At 41.8% G+C, this 19,333-nt stretch overlaps 1 protein-coding gene across 3 annotated transcripts in view; it reads left to right on the plus strand.

The window, feature by feature from the left end:
• The first annotated feature begins 12,053 nt into the window (after nucleotides 1-12,053).
• The window catches only part of ctdspla (CTD (carboxy-terminal domain, RNA polymerase II, polypeptide A) small phosphatase-like a), a 163,040-nt gene continuing 155,760 nt past the window's right edge, over nucleotides 12,054-19,333 (plus strand). The window contains exon 1 of one of the 3 annotated variants that reach the window (XM_052015550.1): nucleotides 12,054-13,081. In XM_052015550.1, the coding sequence (XP_051871510.1) occupies nucleotides 13,012-13,081 (70 nt within the window). In that variant the 5' untranslated portion in view covers nucleotides 12,054-13,011. The remainder of the gene's footprint in view (nucleotides 13,082-19,333) is intronic. The other 2 variants (XM_052015549.1, XM_052015551.1) reach the window with 2 other exon arrangements.

Here is a 19,333-nt window from a genome sequence, read left to right on the forward strand (position 1 = left end):
ATTTTAACCCAGTATTTCCAAGCCTTGTGCTTCCCATGTTTCTGGTGCAACAACTGACGTCATTCCCCATGTAATGTTCCTTTGGGAACAATGTAGGAGTACCTGGACTACACTGTCCCATGTGCACCATTGCGGGCTTCTTCTGGGACAAGTAGGTTCTCCCAACTGGTCTATGACTCCTATCAGGGAGGTCCCAGGCTCGCCTGGATTCATCCGCCGCCACAGCACTGCACGAATGTTCCCACCACTCCCCAATGTTACCCCTAATCCTCTGACCTCTCAGCACTCCCAATACCCCAAAGCTCAATTACCTAACCCATCTCCCGTCCACCATACCTCAATCCAGTAATTCCTCTAAAATCTAAGCCCCTATCTCCAACCACCACTCACTTAGCTCTGTTTCTTCTCCCCCCCAAGATGCTGCCTGACCTGCTGAGTGTTTCCAATGTTTTCGGCTTATGTTTTAGAGTTCCAGCATCTGCGATTTCTTTTGATTTTCGGATACCCACTTACCTCTTCACTGCTTTTGATACTCAGTATAACTCAGTCTGTTTTATCTTCTCGGACTCCCCTCCTCTCCTTCCCAACCACTGCACAAGGCTGCAATATCCCTTCCCCAACCTTCAATCACAGCACAAGGCTCTGATCCCTCTCTCCTACCATCACACCCCCAACAACAGCACAAGGCTTCAATCCCATTACCCCAAATTAAAAATGTAATAATTTTCAGATAATAATCAATATTACAGACAGATGTTCTCAGTATATAAAAGTCAAAATACTGCAGATGCTGGACATCTAAAATAAAAACAGAAAATGCTGGAAACACACAATAGGTAAGGCAGCATCTGTGGAAAGGGAAACCGAATCATTGTTTATTTTTCCATATATGCATTTTCTGTTTTTATGGCATGTTTTCTGTGTTTGTGTAGTGAAACAATTTAGTCCTTATGCTGCAGTTGAGGCAGGTTGTATATTAAGATTGTCATCTGATAGGGAATCGGATTAAACAGGATAACGTAGCTCTCCATCTACATTAGGCACGGCAGACCGAACACTTTTGGTTGTTTTCTTGAAAGACTGCAATTCTGAACTTCCCAGGAATCTGACTGACACTCTATAAACATTATTCGATTTTGTTGTTTCTCTGACTACTTCCAGCACCTGTGGCGTCCTGTACCATGGGTTTTTGCCTTGTGTTGGCCTTCTCAAAGAAAGCATTATTTTCACTCTCATGACAGACAAAAGTATAACCGAGTCAACTAGCTTCTCTTGTGATCTTCAGTCATTTTTTCCCCCAAAGTGAAAGAACCCTCTACAAGCCACCCACACCCCATGATATATATGTGGTTCAGTGTTGGTCTTCATGGGGTGACTGGATGAACAAGGTCCAACCAAGCCATCATTGACCTTTTCTAATTCAAACTCCACTTTACTTGCAAGCCTTAAATTTTACAAAGTCATGGAATCATACAGCATGGAAATGAGCCATTCGTCCCACGATGTCCACGCCGACCAGTGGGCACCCATCCACATTAACCCTATCTTCCAGCCCTTCAATGTCTGGGCGATTCAAGTCTGAACACATCTTAAATGCTGTCAGTGACGCTGCTTCCACCACTCTCCTCCAGGTACTCACCACTCTCTGGACGAAGAAGGTTCTCTTCAGATCCCCTCTAAATCTCTTGCCCCTTACCCTAAATCTATATCCTCTAGTTTTATACCTCTGATATGGTAAAAAGTTTCCTGCAGTCTACCCTACCTATACCCCTAATGATTTTATATACTTCAATCATGTTCCCTCTTAACCTCCTCCACTCCAGGGAGAACAGACCCAGTCTCTTCTCACAACTGAAATGCTCCATCCCAGGCAACATCCTGATGAATCTCCTCTGCATCCTCTCCAGAACTATACTATAATGTGGTGACCAGAAATGCACATAATACTCTAGCTGAAGTCTGACCAATGTTTTAAAAATTTGGACCATAACCTCCCTGCTCTTGTATTCAAACATCCTGACTATTGAAAGCCAGTTTCCCATTTGCCTTCCTAACAATGTTGTCTCTCTGTGATGCCACCTTCAAGGATCTTTAGTCTTGTGCACCAAGGTCTCTTTATTCCTCAATACTCCCTAGAATCCTACCATCCACAGTGTATGTCCCAGCCTCATTAGTGCACCCACAATGTATCACCTCACATTTATTTGGATTTCTCAGCCCAGTTCACCAACACATCAATATCACCCTGTGACCTAAGACCACCTTCCACACTATCAGCAACTCCGCCAATCTTGGTATCATCTGTAAATTTTACTGAATCCTACATCGACACCCAAATCATTCATGTGTATTACAAAGAGCAGGTGTCCCAGCTCCGATCACTTTATAATTTGCAGATTTGTAACTTCTATTTCCTCTTCATTTGGCTCTCCTTTTCTACTGGATGAGGATACTTGCCTCCTTGCTGTGGGCTGGACATATTCGAGTTTGTAATTAGCAGAATAGACAAGGGTGAACTGGTTGATGTGGTGCATTTGGACTTCCATGAGGCATTTAATAAGCTGTACACAAGAGATAATTAAACAAAATTATAGAACGTGGGACTGGGGATAATATACTGTTTGGACAGAGGATTGATAGATGGGCAGAAAACAGAGCAGAAATTATTGGGAATGTTCAGGTTGGGAGACAGAGACCAATGTGGTTCTGCAAGGATCGGTGCTGGGGCTTCAGCTGTTTGTAATCTATATCAATGTTGTCAAGAAGATGTGGAAAGTTTTAGGAAGATAAGATAATGGCAAAGGGCATGACTGGTGGAATATGAGGTTCAGGGAGATAGATACTGGCAAAGTGAATGGACAAGGGCATAACTGGTGGAATACGAGGTTCAGGGAGATAGATACTGGCAAAGTGAATGGACAAGGGTATGATTGGTGGAATATGAGGCTTAGGGAGATAGATACTGGTAAAGTGAATGGGCAAGGGTAGGACAGATGAAATATGATGTAGAAAAATGAGAGTTATCTGCGTTGGTAGGAAAAAATAGTATGGTAGAGTATATTTTATTCCTGAGAGAAAGAAAGCAGTTATTGTTCAGGGGACTTGGGTGCCCTTACGCAAAATCAGTGAAAATTAACACACAAGTTCGGTGTGTAATTAGGAACGCAAATAGTATGTGGAAGAGGATTAGAGTCTGATTAGAGATGTCGTCCCAATTTTTATCACCCTAGTGAACCCATATCTGGAATATTATGCATGGGTCTGGTCTCTCTACCTCAGGAAGGATATAGAGGGAGTGCAGCAAAGGTTCACTAGCTGGAATACAAGGATGATGGGTTTGTTGTATGGAGAGAGGTAGGCCTATTTCCTATTGGAAGAATGAAAGACGATCTCATTTAAATGTAGAATTTTTAGGGGGCTTGAAAGGATAGCTGCGGAGCTGATGTTTCACCTAGCTGGGATGTCTAGAGCCAAGGGCTGGGCCATTAAGGACAGAGATGAGGAAAAATTTCTTCACACCAGTATCTGGAATATTTGGAATTCTCTGTCCATGAGGACTGTGGAGGCTCAGTGGCTGAGTAGATTCAAGACATACATCAGTACATTTTTAGAGAGAAGAAATCAGGGATATGGAGTTAATGCAGGAAAATGGTGCCAATATAATAGCCATGATCCAGCTCTTATGTTTTAATGTGTAATTTCATTGGTAATAGGAATCCTCTACTGCCTCACCCACATAACTGTTACTGACATACAGTAAGTGCTGGCAGTAAGCATCACAGACATGTTTGATCCTGCCCCTTCTCCTGACATCTACAGATAACACAATTTCTCCAGACTTTCCTGGAGAACAAACAGGAGAAGGAAAACTATCTCACTTCTCTCACTTAAACCTTGATTAAGCCACAAGGAGTATGGCAAATGTTAAGATGAGATCAGGGTGACTTGCTCACATGAAAGCAGCATTTGACTAAATGTGGAATCAAACTCTGGTTAGACCACACTGATAGTATTGTGTTCAGTTTTGGTCGCCTCATTATAGGAAGGATGTGGAAGCTTTAGAGAGGGTGCAGAGGAGATTTACCAGGATGCTGCCTGGATTGGAGAGCATGTCTTATGAGGGATAGGTTGAGCGAGCTAGGGCTTTTCTCTTTGGAGAGAAGGAGGATGAGAGGTGACTTGATAGAGGTGTACAAGATGATAAGAGGCATAGATCGAGTGGACAGTGAGAGACTTTTTCCCAGGGCGAAAATGGCTAACACAAGGGGGCATAATTTTAAGGTGATTGGAAGAAGGTATAAGTTAAGATAACAGAGGTAAGTTTTTTTTACCCATAGAGTGGTGGGTGCGTGGAACGCACTGCTGGCAGAGGTGGTGGAGGCAGATACATTAGGGACATTTAAGAGACTCTTAGATTGCCACCTGAATGATAGAGAAATGGAGGGCTATGTGGGAGGGAAGGGTTAGATAGATAGAGCAGGATAAAATGTCGGCACAACATCGTGGGCCGAAGGGCTGTACTGTGCTGTAATGTTCTACGTTCTAAAGATTCCTAATAAAACTGAAATCAATTGGAAGCAAGGGAAAAATTCCCTACTGGCTGGACATGAGGGTTGTGGTTGTTAGAGGTCAATTATCCCAATCCTATGACAACACTGCAGGAGTTCCTACATGCAGTGTTCTAAGCCCAATTACTTTACCAGTTATAAGGTCAGAAGTGGGGATTTTTGCTGTTGATTGCACATTCCAATTGAAGAGATAACAAAGGTATTTTTGGCTGTTTGCAATAAGACCTGAACACTAGTTAGGTATGTGGCATATAAGTGCCAAGCAATGACAGGGAAGTGCCTTAAATGTCATTCAGTGGCATTTACCATCACCGCATTTCCCACCATCACCATTGATGGACCAACCACACAAATACTGCAGCTACACAGCAGGTCAGAGGCTGGGTGAATGCGCTGTTAAACTCACCTCCTGACACTCCAAAGCTTTTCCACGATCTACTAGAAATAGAACACTTCCATCAGGTCTTAAGAATGTTGACACCATCCAGGAGAAAGTGCAGTAGATGTGTTTTACGTGGACTTCAGTAAGGCCTTTGGCAACGTCCCACATGGGAGAATGGTCCAAAAGGTTGGCGTCCATGAGATCCAGGGGGGTTCGTAAATTGGTTAAAAAAACTGGCTTGAAAATAGGAGACAGAGGGCGATGGTAGAGGGTTGTTATTGTGATCGGAAGTCTGTTTCTAGTGGTATTCCACAGGGATCAGTGCTGGGACCTTTGCTGTTTGTAATATACGTGAATGTTTTAGATGTGGTTTTAGGAGGCATGACATGTCAGATCATGGGTGACACAAAGATTGGTGGAGTTGTTGACAGTGAGGAGGGTATTCTTAGCTACAGGGTGATTGTGTTGGTAAAATGGGCTGAGAAATGGCAAATGGAGTTTGATCCTGATAAATGTGAGTTGATGTGCTTTGGGAGTACTAATGAGGCTAAGATATACACCATGAATGGTAGGGTCCCAGGGAGTATTGAGGAACAGAAAGACCTTGATGTACGATCGAAGATCCTTGAAGGAGGCAGTGCAGGAAGTTAATGTGGCCAAGAAGGCATAGGGGATACTGGCCTTCATTAGTCAGAGGAATGAATACAAGAGCAGGGAGGTTATGCTCCAACTTTGTAAAACAATATTCGGATCGCAGCTGGACAACTGCGTGAAGTTCTAGTCACCACACTACAGAAAGATGTGATTTGGCTGGATAGGGTGCAGAGGAGATTCACCAGGATGTCACCTGGGATGGATAGTTTCAGTTATGAGGAGAGACGGGAGAGGCTAGGTCTGTTTCCCTGGAGTAGAGGAGGTTAAGAGGTATATAAAATTACAAGGGGTAATGTTAGGGTAGACTCCAGGCAAGCTTTCATCATATCAAAGGTAGATAAAACTAGAGAACATAGATGTAGGGTAAGGATGAAGAGATTCAGAGAGGACTTGAGGGGGACCTTTTTCACAGGAGTGTGGTCTGTACCAGGAATATACTGCTTGAGGGAGTGGTGGAAGCAGAGTCACTTGACAGTATTTAAGAAGTGGTTAGATGAGCATTTGAATCGCCTTGGTATAGAAGGCTATGGACCAAATGCTGGAAGATGTCATTAATATGGATAGGTGCCCACTGGTTGGCATGGAAGTGGTGGGCCGAATGGCCTGTTTCCATGCTGTGTGACTCTATTGACAAAGCTGCTGCTTGATTCTCAGTCCAGTCATTACTAACATTTTCTCCCTCCACTGCTGATGCCCTACCATTGCAGTATGCTCCACTGGCAAGCTGCATTGCAGAAACTCACCATGGTTTCTCTGGAAGCATCCCCCAAGCCCATGACTTAGCCCACGAGAAGAACCAAGGTACCAGGTGCATGGGAACACCACTGCCTGCAAGGTCCCTTCCATGTAATACTGAGTTGGAAACAAATCAACTATACCCCATCGCCACTTGGTCCTGGAACTCCATAGCATTTTGGAAATTCCTTTGACACACTGCAGTTTACCATAGTCTTCTGGAGTGCAAACTAGATACGGACAACTAAAGCCAGGGGCATTAATTGTTCACATTCCATGAAAGAATAAAAAATGTGTAGGTCTAGTTGTCTTGGTTCTAGGATGCATTTTTGCATCTGATTCAGAAGGCAATGGGTCAAGTGGCACTCCAGTGATCTAGACCGACACCAGTACAATGCTGCACATTTAGACAGCTTGTGGGTGAGATGTTAAAGCAACAGCTCTTAGGTAGATATTAAATACCCGTTGAATTCTCCCCTGTGTCTTGACTGATATTTATCTTTAACTGGTCTCACAGGAATGCCAATTACATCACATAGGCATTTTCGTGTCAGCATACTGGCACAAAACAGGTCAGTTGGCCTAATCAGCCCATGCCACTCCAATGACTTCAGCACTTCATCTATGCTAAGCCCTCAGTGCAGTACTGAGGGAGTATTGCACTGTACAGCTACTGTTTTTCTGATGTAATATCTTTTGGATAGAGATAAAAGATTTTGAAGAGTTACCCTTATGTACTGGTTAATGTTTAAAACAAAAAAAAAACCAAAACACATTGGGCTAGAAGTTACTTCCTTTTAATAGCATTAACACTGTGTCAGCTCTTTTAATAATCTATTGGATGTTCTCACACTTGCCACCATCTAGCTCTGCATGTGAAATCTCTGCAGCCAGTTCTTACTGGGACATATTGCTATACAAGCCACACTACAGAGGACGATTGTTACTAAATGAATGGATATTGCAATGATGGAAGAGGGTTAGGAGAGAGTTCCCAGGGCATCAGAGGAACATGGGTGGGCTGATTAACAGCAGTGCCTGCAGCAGGCATGTTCTGTGTGCTTGGGCCAGAGGGACTCTCAGGACCTGCAGATAGCTGGAGGTTTGCCAGAGAGGTTACTGTAAGGACATGAGTGTGATTTAGGAACATCTGCACATTGGAGAAGGAAGTTGGCTGTGTCCGCCCTGCCCAGTCCTGTGGGATGAAGGAAACGAGATGAAGTCTCCTTTATTAGAGTATGGAGTCTGGGGACCTCCTTCATGTAGCAGTGAGCAGCAAATGGTGAGAGGTGACAAAGGTCAGCAGCAGCAGCCTGGAATAATCCTGAGGCAAGGAAACTGAGAGTCACCATGACCTTGTCCTCCAAGGGCAAGGCCGTCCAGTCAAACATGAGGTTGTAACTGAGGTTGCAGAAGGTCATAGATGTCAGTGATGACAAAAAAATGTAGTGAGTGTTGTCCCTCTAAATAGCACAGTTTCCAGTTCTGAGGAAGTGACTCTGACCTGAAATGTTGATGCTGTTTGCCTCTCCACAGATGCTGCCTGACCTGCCGAGTGTCTTCAGCATTTTCTGCTTTTATTACAGTTCCAAGAGAAATGGGATTGATAAAAACTTGGTGTTCTATGAGTGAATAAGAACCATTCTTTTTCAGACCAGTGAAGTTTAAAATCTTTCTGGAAATGCATTGTGTGTGTTGTAGTACTGTTGATGTCATTTGGTGGTGCTTTACACTGAAATAAAGGTGCTTGGGCAAATCCCACGAAAGGTATCATGTTGAATTTCCCCACTAGTTGGAAGATGCTCAAAAATATGTACAAAACTGCTCCACTACAGGTTAAGCCAATTTTCAACAGCACAATACCATTTTCTTTGGAGTCGTGCGAAAGAATTTCTGTGCCATTTTCTGTTTGTGTATCGCACTGCTCTTTATGGGTCCTCATTTGCAAATTGGCTGCCTTATTTCTAATATTGTAACAATGGCCCTTCTTTCATAAGTGAGCACATAAGTACTTGTAAAGAACTCTGGGATGTCCTGTATGACCATGAATCGTACATTATGTCTTTGTAAAGGAAAAGAGGAATATGGTTAGAAAACATGGGGAGAGGCAATTGAAGAGGGAGGGGGCAAAAAGCGAGCTGCTAGAAGAACTCAGTGGGACAGGCAGCATCTGTGGAAGGAAGGGGACAGTCGATATTTCGGGTCGAGACCCTTCATCTGGTCTAAAAGAGTAGAGGGGAGATAGCCAGTATAAAGAGGTGAGGGGGCGGGGTGGGGCAAGAACTGGCAAACAATGTGGATCCAGATGAGGAGGGGAGGGACGGGTGGAGATAGGGGCAGAGGCTGGGAGGTGATAGGTGGAGGTAACAAAGGGCTGATGACTACGAAATAGGTGAAGAGGGGAACCGAGGGAGGGAGGGATGGTGGGCAGATGGGAACAGTGGGGGTAGGGATGGGGGACCCAGGGGGAGGAGTGTGTGGGTGATGTGCAGATGGAGTAGGTGGGGGAGGGGAAAGAAACTGGGTGGAGAGAGAAAGGGACAGAAGGGGAGCAGGTTACCTGAAATTGGAGAATTCGACATTCACGCCGTTGGGTTGACTACTCAGGCGGAATATGAGGTGCCGTTAATATGACAAGAATTAGAAGCTCCTAAGGTGCTCCATAAACTGGTCGCCCAATCTGCATTTTGTTTCTCTAGTGGAAAGGACACGATGTTGTGAGCACTGAATGCAACACACTAACCAATGGCAGATCTCTCACTACACGTGACACGGGTTCAACTGTTTCCACCGTGACACCGCCTACTCTTTCTGATTCATTGTCACCCTTCGGCAGCCTCAGCTGTAAGATGGCGTGACCACAAGGGAGGGGGTCTAGAGTTGGATATGTGAATATGTAGTTAAACTAGGGCCTCGATACTGGGGATGTTGGTCTGGGAGGAGAGGACATTGAAACTGATTTACTTGAAATCCAATGAATTTGGAAAATATTATGGTGATGGTGTTGGCAGTGTTTTTCCAGTGCATTGAGTGCTGGCTATAGGCAATCCAGGTCTCAGATACATACAGAAAGTCAGGGATCACTGCTGCCCGATAGACCATGAGTTTTGTGCCAAGTCTGAGGTCTTGATCTTCAATCATCTTTTTCATTAATTGATGAAAAGCTGTGCTAACACAATGAAGGCAGTACTGAATTTCATCGTCAATGTTTGCATTCACCAAGAGATGACTCCCAAGAAATGGTCTCCCATGTTTTCACGGTCTATTCGGAGCTCTGTCATAGGAAGAGAGTACCAGGCAGAAAGACGAAAAGATTCAAAGATGTTCTTAAATTCCCTTTGAAGAAATGAAACATCCCCACTGACTCTTGGAATCTCTGGCTCAAGACTAATTAAAGAGGAGAAGGAGCATTCAGAATAGTTTTGGGAACTTCAGGGTCAGGCATCAGGTGCACGGGGATGCCCTGCATTAGCGGCAGAAGGAAAGCACCATCTCACAAACTATTTCCTGCCTGTGGAAGAGTCTGTGGTTTGCACATCAGCCTCACTAATCACCTCAGAACCTACAAAACTGGAGTAAGTTATCCTCAATCTCAAGGGATCGGTTAAGTAGAAGAGATGGAGGAGGTGTCCTGGGTATAAAAACTAACCTAGATTGATTTTAGTGAATAGGTTATTTCTGGTCTGCCAATTCTATGCAATTCTTTAGAATGCAACATAACAAATTGCAAATAAAATTGGAACCTTTTTGGTTTGTATAGCTGAATTCCTCACCAGATAAACTTGAGAAACTATCAAGAGTGCTTGTTCTCTTCTAGTTGCTTTACTGTATGTCAAAAGAGCATCATTGATTAATTGAAGAGAGAAGCCCCATTAGACTGGATTGAAGTCCAACGTTTCTCAGAAAAGGAGAGTGCTGGCATTTTGAATGTTAGTATGATCTGTCAATGCAAGGTTATAGCCTGTGATTCAACCATTGTACATAATCGTTTTATGCAACTAGCAAGGTTAATTTAGAGCATGTTGTGTGCTTTCAAATGTATGTTGTAGTCACCTAGCACTTCTCACCACTGTGCTTGACTGTAAATTTGGTTTAACTGGGAGCTACATCAAACTTGACATTGTAGATCTGAGCACCATGCCAGGATAATGGGGACATGATCTACATTAACACTTCACCTGAAGTAATGTTGCATTGTCTGAGGTGGAATTCTTCAGATGAACAAGGGTTTTCTTCATTCACTCACGGAATGTAGGTGGCACTAGCATGGCTCTTGAGAAGGTGGTGGGATACTATCTTGAAGGTTTTCCCACAATACTGGTAATGAGTTGCAGGATTTTAACCCAACAACAATGAAAGAATATGGATGGATTTCCAAGCCAGGAATTAGGAGTGGTGGCATTCCCACACATCTGTTGCCCTTGTTGAAAAGGTTATGAGTTTTATTTTAGTTGCATGCAATGTTACTTAAGTCAGCTGTTTGTGGACTGCATGACACAGTAGCTTGTGTGAAAAGCAAAATAGTGCAAAGCAGAAAATCTGACAATAAAAGCAGTTAGTCAGGCAGCATCTGTAGAAACATAAATGTTTCAGGTCAATGACATTTCCTTCTGATGAAAGGTCATTGACCTGATATGATAACTCTGTTCTCTCCACAGATGCTGCCTGACTTGCTACTTCCAGAATTTGCTGCTGCTTTTACTGTGGATAGTAATGTGCCTCAAATTCCAGATCACCCAGACATTACCACTGAAATTCAGATTTCACCCTGGTGAGGGAATATTGCAGATATACATTCATGATGCACAGAAGGAGGCCATGCAGTCCACCATACTGGTGGAAAAATACAACTCCCCTACACTCTCTACTTGTGTACACCATCCCCCCCCCCCCCCCCGATCTTCTATCACTAGGGAAAGGTGTGCCAAATTGATGAAGCAATGCTGTATACAGTTCTGATCTCCTTATATAAGGAGAGAAATATTGCATTGGAGGCTGTTCAGCTGAGCTGATTCTTGTGATAAAGAGCTTGTCTTATGAGGGCAGGCTGGGCCTTATACTTGCAGTTTAGAAGAATGTGAGGTGATCTTAATGAGACTTAAGATTCCGAGAAGGCTTGACAGGGTAATGTGAGAATGCAGAGGGAACCTGGAACTAGGGGACATTGTTCCAAATGAGGTGGTGAGAGCTGTGATCCTTTGAAACTGAGTTATGGGGACTGGGTAATTTAATACTTCTAGGCCAAGATAGATTTCTGGACTATCAGCAATTGGGATCATGGGGGAAACCTGACAGGACAGTGGAGCTAAAGTCAAGATCAGAGTACCTACGATCTCACTGAATGAACTTGAGGGAGTCATTTGTCAATTTCTTTTTGATCTCTGCCCCTTTTGCTTGTGGTTGGACCAAGCCAGTCGTGTTTCACGTTGTTCCAGCATATTTACAATTATGGGAAGGGGGGGGGGGTGGTGATAGGAGAAAAGATTAAATTGCAGAAAGACGACTTGATGGATAATTCTTTTAAAATCATGAGCTGACTTTTTAAATACCACTCCCCCCCACAAAAAACAAAATTAACCACCACTCTCAAACAAAGGAAAACAGAAGTATTCTGCAATTCCAGGGTATTTGAATGGGAAGCTGTTGGCCACACTATAAACCTCTCTCTTGCAATTGCCACACTTGTATTTTAATTTTGGCAGCTACAGAGTGGTGGAGTTCAGAGGAGGCGGGGGTGAAGGCTGGTTTATGAGTATGTGTGTGTGCGCGCGTCTTGTGCACACACCATCAGCTCGGATTTCTTTCCTGCCTGGACTATTATCATTAATATTATTACTATTTTTGTCGGGGGAGGTGGCGGTGGTGGAGGGGAAAGAAGAAATGACTTGGAATTAATTGCTCCGGCTGCCTTGCATTATTTTCCTCTCTTCACCTCACCCCCCCCCCCCCTCCCTCCCCAGGTTAGTGCGGTTGCTAACCCTCTTTTTTTTGTTTTTCGAAAAAATTTAAAACAAAATCCTGCAAAGAAAGGAAGAAAGTAGGGGGGAAAAAGGAGAAGGCGAAGAAAAAAAGTGAGGAGGGTTTCTTGAAACATGACGGCGCACATTTTCTGGTTGTTTTGGAGAAGTTCGAGCTCCTCCATATTGGAGAGCAAAACGACGAGCCGAGGGGGAAAAAAAACAACCGCCGCCACACCGAGGAGGATAAAACACACACAACAAACTCCCGGCAACAACCCCACCGCCTCGGCACATCGACAAACAGTTTGTTTTCTCTCTCTCTCTCTAGGGGAATTTAAATTTTCGGTGAGGAGAAAATCTCCTCAGCACTCACCGGACAGCTCGGCGTCTCCTCTCCCGGGCCGCGCAAAAGGCGGTTATTTTTTGAATTTCCTTTTTACATCAACGTTAATATAAATGGTGGACTGACTTAATTTTTATTTTTTTTTACTTTTTGGTTGTGGGGGTGAAAGAATTTTTTTAAAGTTGCAGGGAATATATTTCCTGTATTTTTTTAAAGGACGTATTTAAATTTCGCCCCCTCCCTCTGGCCAGTATCCATAATAATATACATTATTTTTTCTCTGGGAGTGCTTTTTTTTGTTTTTGTTTTATTTTTCGGTGCATTTTCTGAAGGAAACCGGCGAGGGCCCGGCGGCCGAGGGCTTGTTCGATGGACAGCACGTCCATTATAACGCAGGTCTGCAAAGAGGATGAGATTATTTCATCGTCCCAGGAAAAAGGTAAGGCAATGGGCTTTTAAAAATAATAAAATATCCTATCATGTGCCATAAAATGTGAAAGGGGGGGATTTACAAGGTGGGGGTGTGCTTGAGTTTGTAAAGTGGAGATCAATCTTGTCTTGGTCTTCCCAAGCCTTTGGTTTATTTTTACTTTTATTCTTTCACTAAAGTGGAAATGCTGGTTTTAATTTATGTATTGAAAATGTGTATGTGAGCGTGCACACGCATATTTTTTTATCCTATATTTGGCTGAGATCTTCCACAAAGAAACCGAGGTTTCTGGGAGCCACTTTTCCTCAGTTTTGGATTTCTTCACCTTATTGTTGCTTAAAATGATCCCTTCGTTTGCATGCTAGTTGTGGAGTCAACACAAATACATAAGGTGAATTGTAGACAAGAGGTACAGGGGGAGTTCTCCTTCCAGTCACTTTATGTTTCTCTCCCCTCGTCCTCAGAGCGATGATTTATTTCTTAGATTATGTAACTGAGGTTTAAAGGCAAAGGTAATCCCACTGATTTTGTTTACTGCATGAAATTATGAATTAATAATTTGAACCTTGCTATAGTAAGAAAACAAATGTAGGGTGTTTGCAAGTGAGATGTTTATAACCTGTGCTCCCTTTCCATTTTTCCACGCCCACTGTCTTGTCATCTATCGGAATTGAAGGGAAAATGGCCCACTTCCTTCCCCACCCCCCCCCCAACAAAAAAAATGGTTAAAATAGGAATTGTGGAAATAGTGTTTCCTCTGACAACCCAACGAAAGTATGTATTGGCCTCTGGTTTAGGGAGAGATAGCATTCTGGAATTGGTGGGTAGCAAGTTATAATAGTGTTACGTCAGTAAAACCATATACACATAGTTGCCAGTAGGAACATTTTTTTAAAAAAACCAAAAATCAGGTTAAATATTTAGTCCTTATTGGAGGGAATGGCATGAAGTAGGTGAGGTTTGAGTTGGTATTGTATCCAAAAGGGACTTGCTTTATTTTGAAGAAACGTTTTTTTGGTTTAGAAGGAAGTTTTGGTTTAAAAGAGATTTTGGCAAGCATTTTCATAAGTATTTTCCTGATCTGATACTCTGAAGTGTACAAATACTTGACAGAATTGTCCCCCTCCCATTATCATGGAAAGTCAAAAATACTTAATTATTTATTTTTTGCTTGTGCAACTTTAAATTTTCTGTGGTTTGTTTTCTTACCATATATAATACTTTCCTTATGTTGGGAATTTCCATTACATTCATCATTCCCAGGATTGAAGCTTTTTTATTAGTTTAAGTTCTAGACAAGAACTTAAACATGTGTGGTCTGGAATCAGTGGCACTCCTGTTTGTATTTCCAAACTTTTTCATAGCAACAGCAAAAATGTAACATTTAAAAGTTACTGTAAATGTGGTTATGATAAGAGAACATGTTAGAAGACAGCAGCTAAATACCTGCGCTCATCAGGTTGACTGGAACTTTCTTAGGGACTTTGCACCTCACAAAATAGCTGGTAAAATCCATTTGCAGAAAAATAATTTTATCAAACTATCCATAGTAGGTAGTATGGATTCCTTTCACATGTCATTGATTGAAATGAAACAGGACATTTTGATAAACAAGGATTCATCAAGACCCGATTAGTGAAATGTAGAAAGTATATATGTTTTCCTTTTACACACTAAACTATGTTGCTACTTTATATATTTGCAAAAATGCAGGTTATAGACATTTTTGCAGTATTTTTCCCGCAGTCTGTGTCATGATGGGCTTTATTATTCTCTGTTAGCTGAGCAAGGTCTTGTGATAGGAAACAGGAGGTTAATGCTGCCTGGCTTCAGTTAACGTTCTAAATGGTTTCCTTTGTGCATGCTTTCAGCTTGGCATTTTTTTTAATTTGGAAAAGGACCTTACTCTTTGTTAAAGCTTGAAGTACAAGGTTGAAATGCTGTGTGCAGTGTTGTGCTGTTTGGTGAGGTTTTTACATCACGTATGTGCCTGCTTTGGCAGGCTTTCAGCCTGCGTTGTTTTTGACTTGCTTCGGAATATGAAGACCTTAAAGCCTTAATCCAACAAATATTGAACAGAAGTTTTTAAATAGTGTTCCTGATAAAGATTCCCTTGAATTTTCAGCACTAGACACAGGAAATTGTAAGTAGTGGTTTAACAGAGAGATACAGTACAGCTGTGTGCTTTAGCTGGTTGACCGCCACCACGCAGACACATAACTAGTTTCCTAGGGACAATTTTATGATGGCACCAATCCAGCTTGAAAGGTACACTCGATCAGAAGCAAACTAATTAAAAACTCTCTCATTTTCAGTGCTCTTCATCTTAAATCATTGGTACTGAATATGATGACACACTTGCAGGAATATGAGAATCTGTCATTGAACAGCAGAAAGTGACTGCCTGGAGAAACTTCCTGATTTTTCTGTGGTTATCAGATGTTCCAATTTGAATACCTTGCCTGTTAAAATATTTGGGACATAACCCATGAATTGAAATCATCCAAAATAATAATATAGCTTTGTGGTTTTATGTGAGGATTGTGAGATTTAAGTCTTACAAACTGAATTTGTGGGATTCAGTTATTGATTCATGAATATGCACTTAAAACCAGAGCATACTAACATGAAAATGTCAGAGCTCTGTTGTATTTTACCCACGTAAGCCTGTAATTAATGCATGAGAGACTGTTAATGTTGCTGTATAAAGAAGATTTGTGACAAGGGTTAGAACATGTTTTCAATTGAACAGCAACAACTGATTATTAAAGTAGACCATCATCATCAACCAGAGACTTTTAACTCTGTTTCTCTCTCCATGGATGCTGCCTGGCCTGCTGAGTGTTTGCTGCATTTTCTTTTATTTCAGATTTGCAGCATTTTGCTTTTGTTCTTCCATCCCATCATTTCTCCTGCATGACACCATCCCCCCCCCCCACCCCAGAGTGTACAGAAGCAGGACTTGATTTGAATGTATGAATGTATTTGAGCTTGTGTAAACATTAGAGGCTGGGAAGAGTTTGTGCAGGACTTGCAGATTGTCTTATGTTCTCCTACAGCCTCAATTAATATGAGAAAACTATCTAGAAAAAAAATTCTTTAGAGGTTGACAATCCCTTCTGAATTTTGAAACAATCCTTTCCCAACTTCAGAAAAAAATGTTTACTTAAAAATATTATTTTGTATCAGTTTAGAAATTGCTGCAGAGTTCATGAATTTTGGAGATTAACAGCGTGTTTTAAGTCTCTGTCACACTCTCCCCCAATTCAAGCTCAAATGAGTGGGCTATTGAATAGTCTTGGGTGATACAGAAGTGAGGGTGATTGTTAGTTTTTTTTTACAGACTTGAATACATATTCTTGGCAGATTACTTTTTACATATTGGCAACTTGTTGGCATTAATGGCCCAGGCTTGTAACTTTCTGTATGTGTCCTTGTTTAATTTCTGCAGTTACATTGGAATTCATCACTCTGGATTCAAAGCCTAGTTTGAGATTAGTATTTTGCAAGTACTGCAGGACAAAAGTTGTTGCAGGAACAGGGTGGTTTGGTAGTACTTGAGCCCTGTGTCAAACTCAACCAAGTAAAATTAAAGGATTTGTGGTCAATACAAGAAGATCTGGTGAGATAATGCAAGTTTAAGGCACATAAGAATTTTGGGCGTGTGTGTTCATCATGTGGACTTTAGTTTTGATCTTGCAGTTTATTCTGCTCTTTTAGTTTCCCGATTCTATGGTTTTGTTTTGGTCTTGCTAAGCACGTTGAGGGAAATTAAGAAGGGTGGGGGTGAGGTGCAATTGATTCATTTGGTGGCAGAAGTGTACCCCCCAGTAGTCAAATGGATTTGAAAGGCTGAATGGCTTGCTATTTAAAATGCAACCTATTTTGATACTGGGATGTTCCTCCAGGGAAGCTGATGATATCCCTATCCAGTTTGCTTGGTCATCCACATCATGGTTCAGCTGAGGCCTTGACCCAATCAAGTTTCCTGTGCCTAACTGAAGCCCCTTTAACATAACGGCAGCAAAGTATACTAGAAGCAGATATATGTTGGTGAAATGTGGGCCATGCCAATTGTTGAAAGCACCCATTTTCTGCTTTCCTTTTTGGCTGTGAGTTCCAAACCCCCCAGAAACATGCAGCAGATCAGGCAACATCTGTGGAAAGAGAAACAGATTTAACATTTCAGGTTGAAGACTCTTCATCAGAACTTCATCACTTCTAATGGAGGATCTTCAGTTTATGTTTCCATAGATGCTGCCTGACCTGCAGAGTGTTTCCAACATTTTTCTGTTTTGGTTTCAGTGTTCTGTTCAGCTTTTGTATGACCACATGCTCTTATATTCTGTGCATTGACTACTAACAGTCTTAATTACTGTATCGACCTGTCCTGCCACATTGAGGATTCCGTGTGCATGTACTTCAAGATCCCTGTGTTCCTCTCTCTCTCTCTCAGTACCCTACTATTTATTGTGTGCCTTGCCTTGTTTGCTCTCCCAAATGTGTTAGCTTACACTTTTCCAGATGGAGTTCCACTTGCCATTTTTGTCCTGTCCTAATCAGCTGATGAATATCTTCCTATACCCTAGAACATCCCTCATCGCCATGGAACACTGTGCTAATTTTGGGATCTTTGCAGACTTCACAAGAAGCTGGAATCCTTACTCTCTGTCCATCACCTTTATGCTTGCTTACCTATATTCCTGGTCCATTTAAGGCTCAGTATATTTCCACATTTATTCATGGCCAAATCTCATGGTAGTTCCAACTTTGGTTCCTTGCCCACCCTCCACCACTGCCAACTATGTTCTCAGCTGCCAGGACCATGAATTCTGGAAATTCCCTTACTCCGTACCCCTTTTTCTTAATAAGACCACTTAATATACGCCTCATTGACCAAGATTTTGATCACACATAACAGCAGTTTGCGTCAGCTTCTTTATCTTTTCCTCCTGTGAAATACTTTGCGAAACACTATGTTAAAAGTAAATGCAGTTAAAATAGAAAATGCCAGAAAAAATTCAGCAGGCTGCATGTATGGAGAACATTTTGAACCATTGACCTTTGAGCAGAATTGCAAGATGTTATTGTACACTTTCCAGTGATTAGATCAGTGTGGCACCTGCAGGGGCTGTGGTGGAGAGAGAGAGAGGTTATACTAACCTTTTCAAGTGGTGTTGGTGTACTTTGAATGGGAAGGAAATAACTGAGAAAATGAGTAATTAACTCCCTTTGCAAAGAAAGGGGAGGAATGGATTTTAGAAAGCAACTTGGATTTGGGCAGTTTCTTGAAAAGATATTTATTTAAATCGTACAACTTTTTACTTCTTTCCAGACAATCTCTTTCAGCTTTGAATTATAACAGAACACCATTCCAGTAGCAGCTAACAGGGGAGGCGATAGAGTGGCGCTTATAACCAGAAGATAATTAAATTTGAGTATTTTAGTCTTTAGATCTGTACAGCAGTTTGCAGGGTTACTAGTGTTAATTCATTTTGCAAATGCGCCATGTATATTCTAGAGCATGTATATGTTTTTTTTATTCTCCCCCTCCCTGCTGCCAATATCAAACTTCAAAGGAGTTAGACAGAGTTAGCTGTGAAGGTTGACTGTACACAGATTTAACTGCTTTAGATTTAGACAAACCTGCAGAAGTAAAATTGTATTTCTGTGAACATTCTGCTGTTAAGGGATAACTTATTTGAAAAATCTTGCATAGTGTGCTGAGCTGGAGCAATGAAGAGAGATCCTCCAGTTCAATAGAAGATCTCCTTTCTCTGCTCAGTCTATGCCACAAGTGCAATGTAAGGAATGTTGTAATGTTTACTCATTTAAGAAAAATATAAGCAAGTGACGCCATCTAAGAACTTAGCTTGGTGCTTTTGGTCTGTTAGGTTTCTTGAAGAATGTGGATTTTGCTGTATTCTTTGGGGGAAGCTCTTTGGAGTCATTGATTATAATAATCTGACTACTAATTGCTTTGCAATGCCAAAGAAACTTGCATTTTGCTGCCGACTGATTATTAAATTAGGAACTTCTTTCATCTGAATTGCTTTGATAATCTTAAATCTCCTTTCTCATATAACATTTTTTGATGTCAGTGCCTCTCTTTCCTATGTTCTATGCTTTGAAGCAGTAGGTCAGAACAGATATAACAAGGAACCGATGATGGGTGGACTGTATTACAGAGTAGTTCCACACAAAATGTCTGTTCGGAGGTTACCTGTATTATTGTTTCAAAATCTAAAATAGTTAGAAACG

This window comes from Pristis pectinata, chromosome 5 (genome assembly GCF_009764475.1).
Source record: "Pristis pectinata isolate sPriPec2 chromosome 5, sPriPec2.1.pri, whole genome shotgun sequence".
Classification (NCBI taxonomy): domain Eukaryota; kingdom Metazoa; phylum Chordata; class Chondrichthyes; order Rhinopristiformes; family Pristidae; genus Pristis; species Pristis pectinata.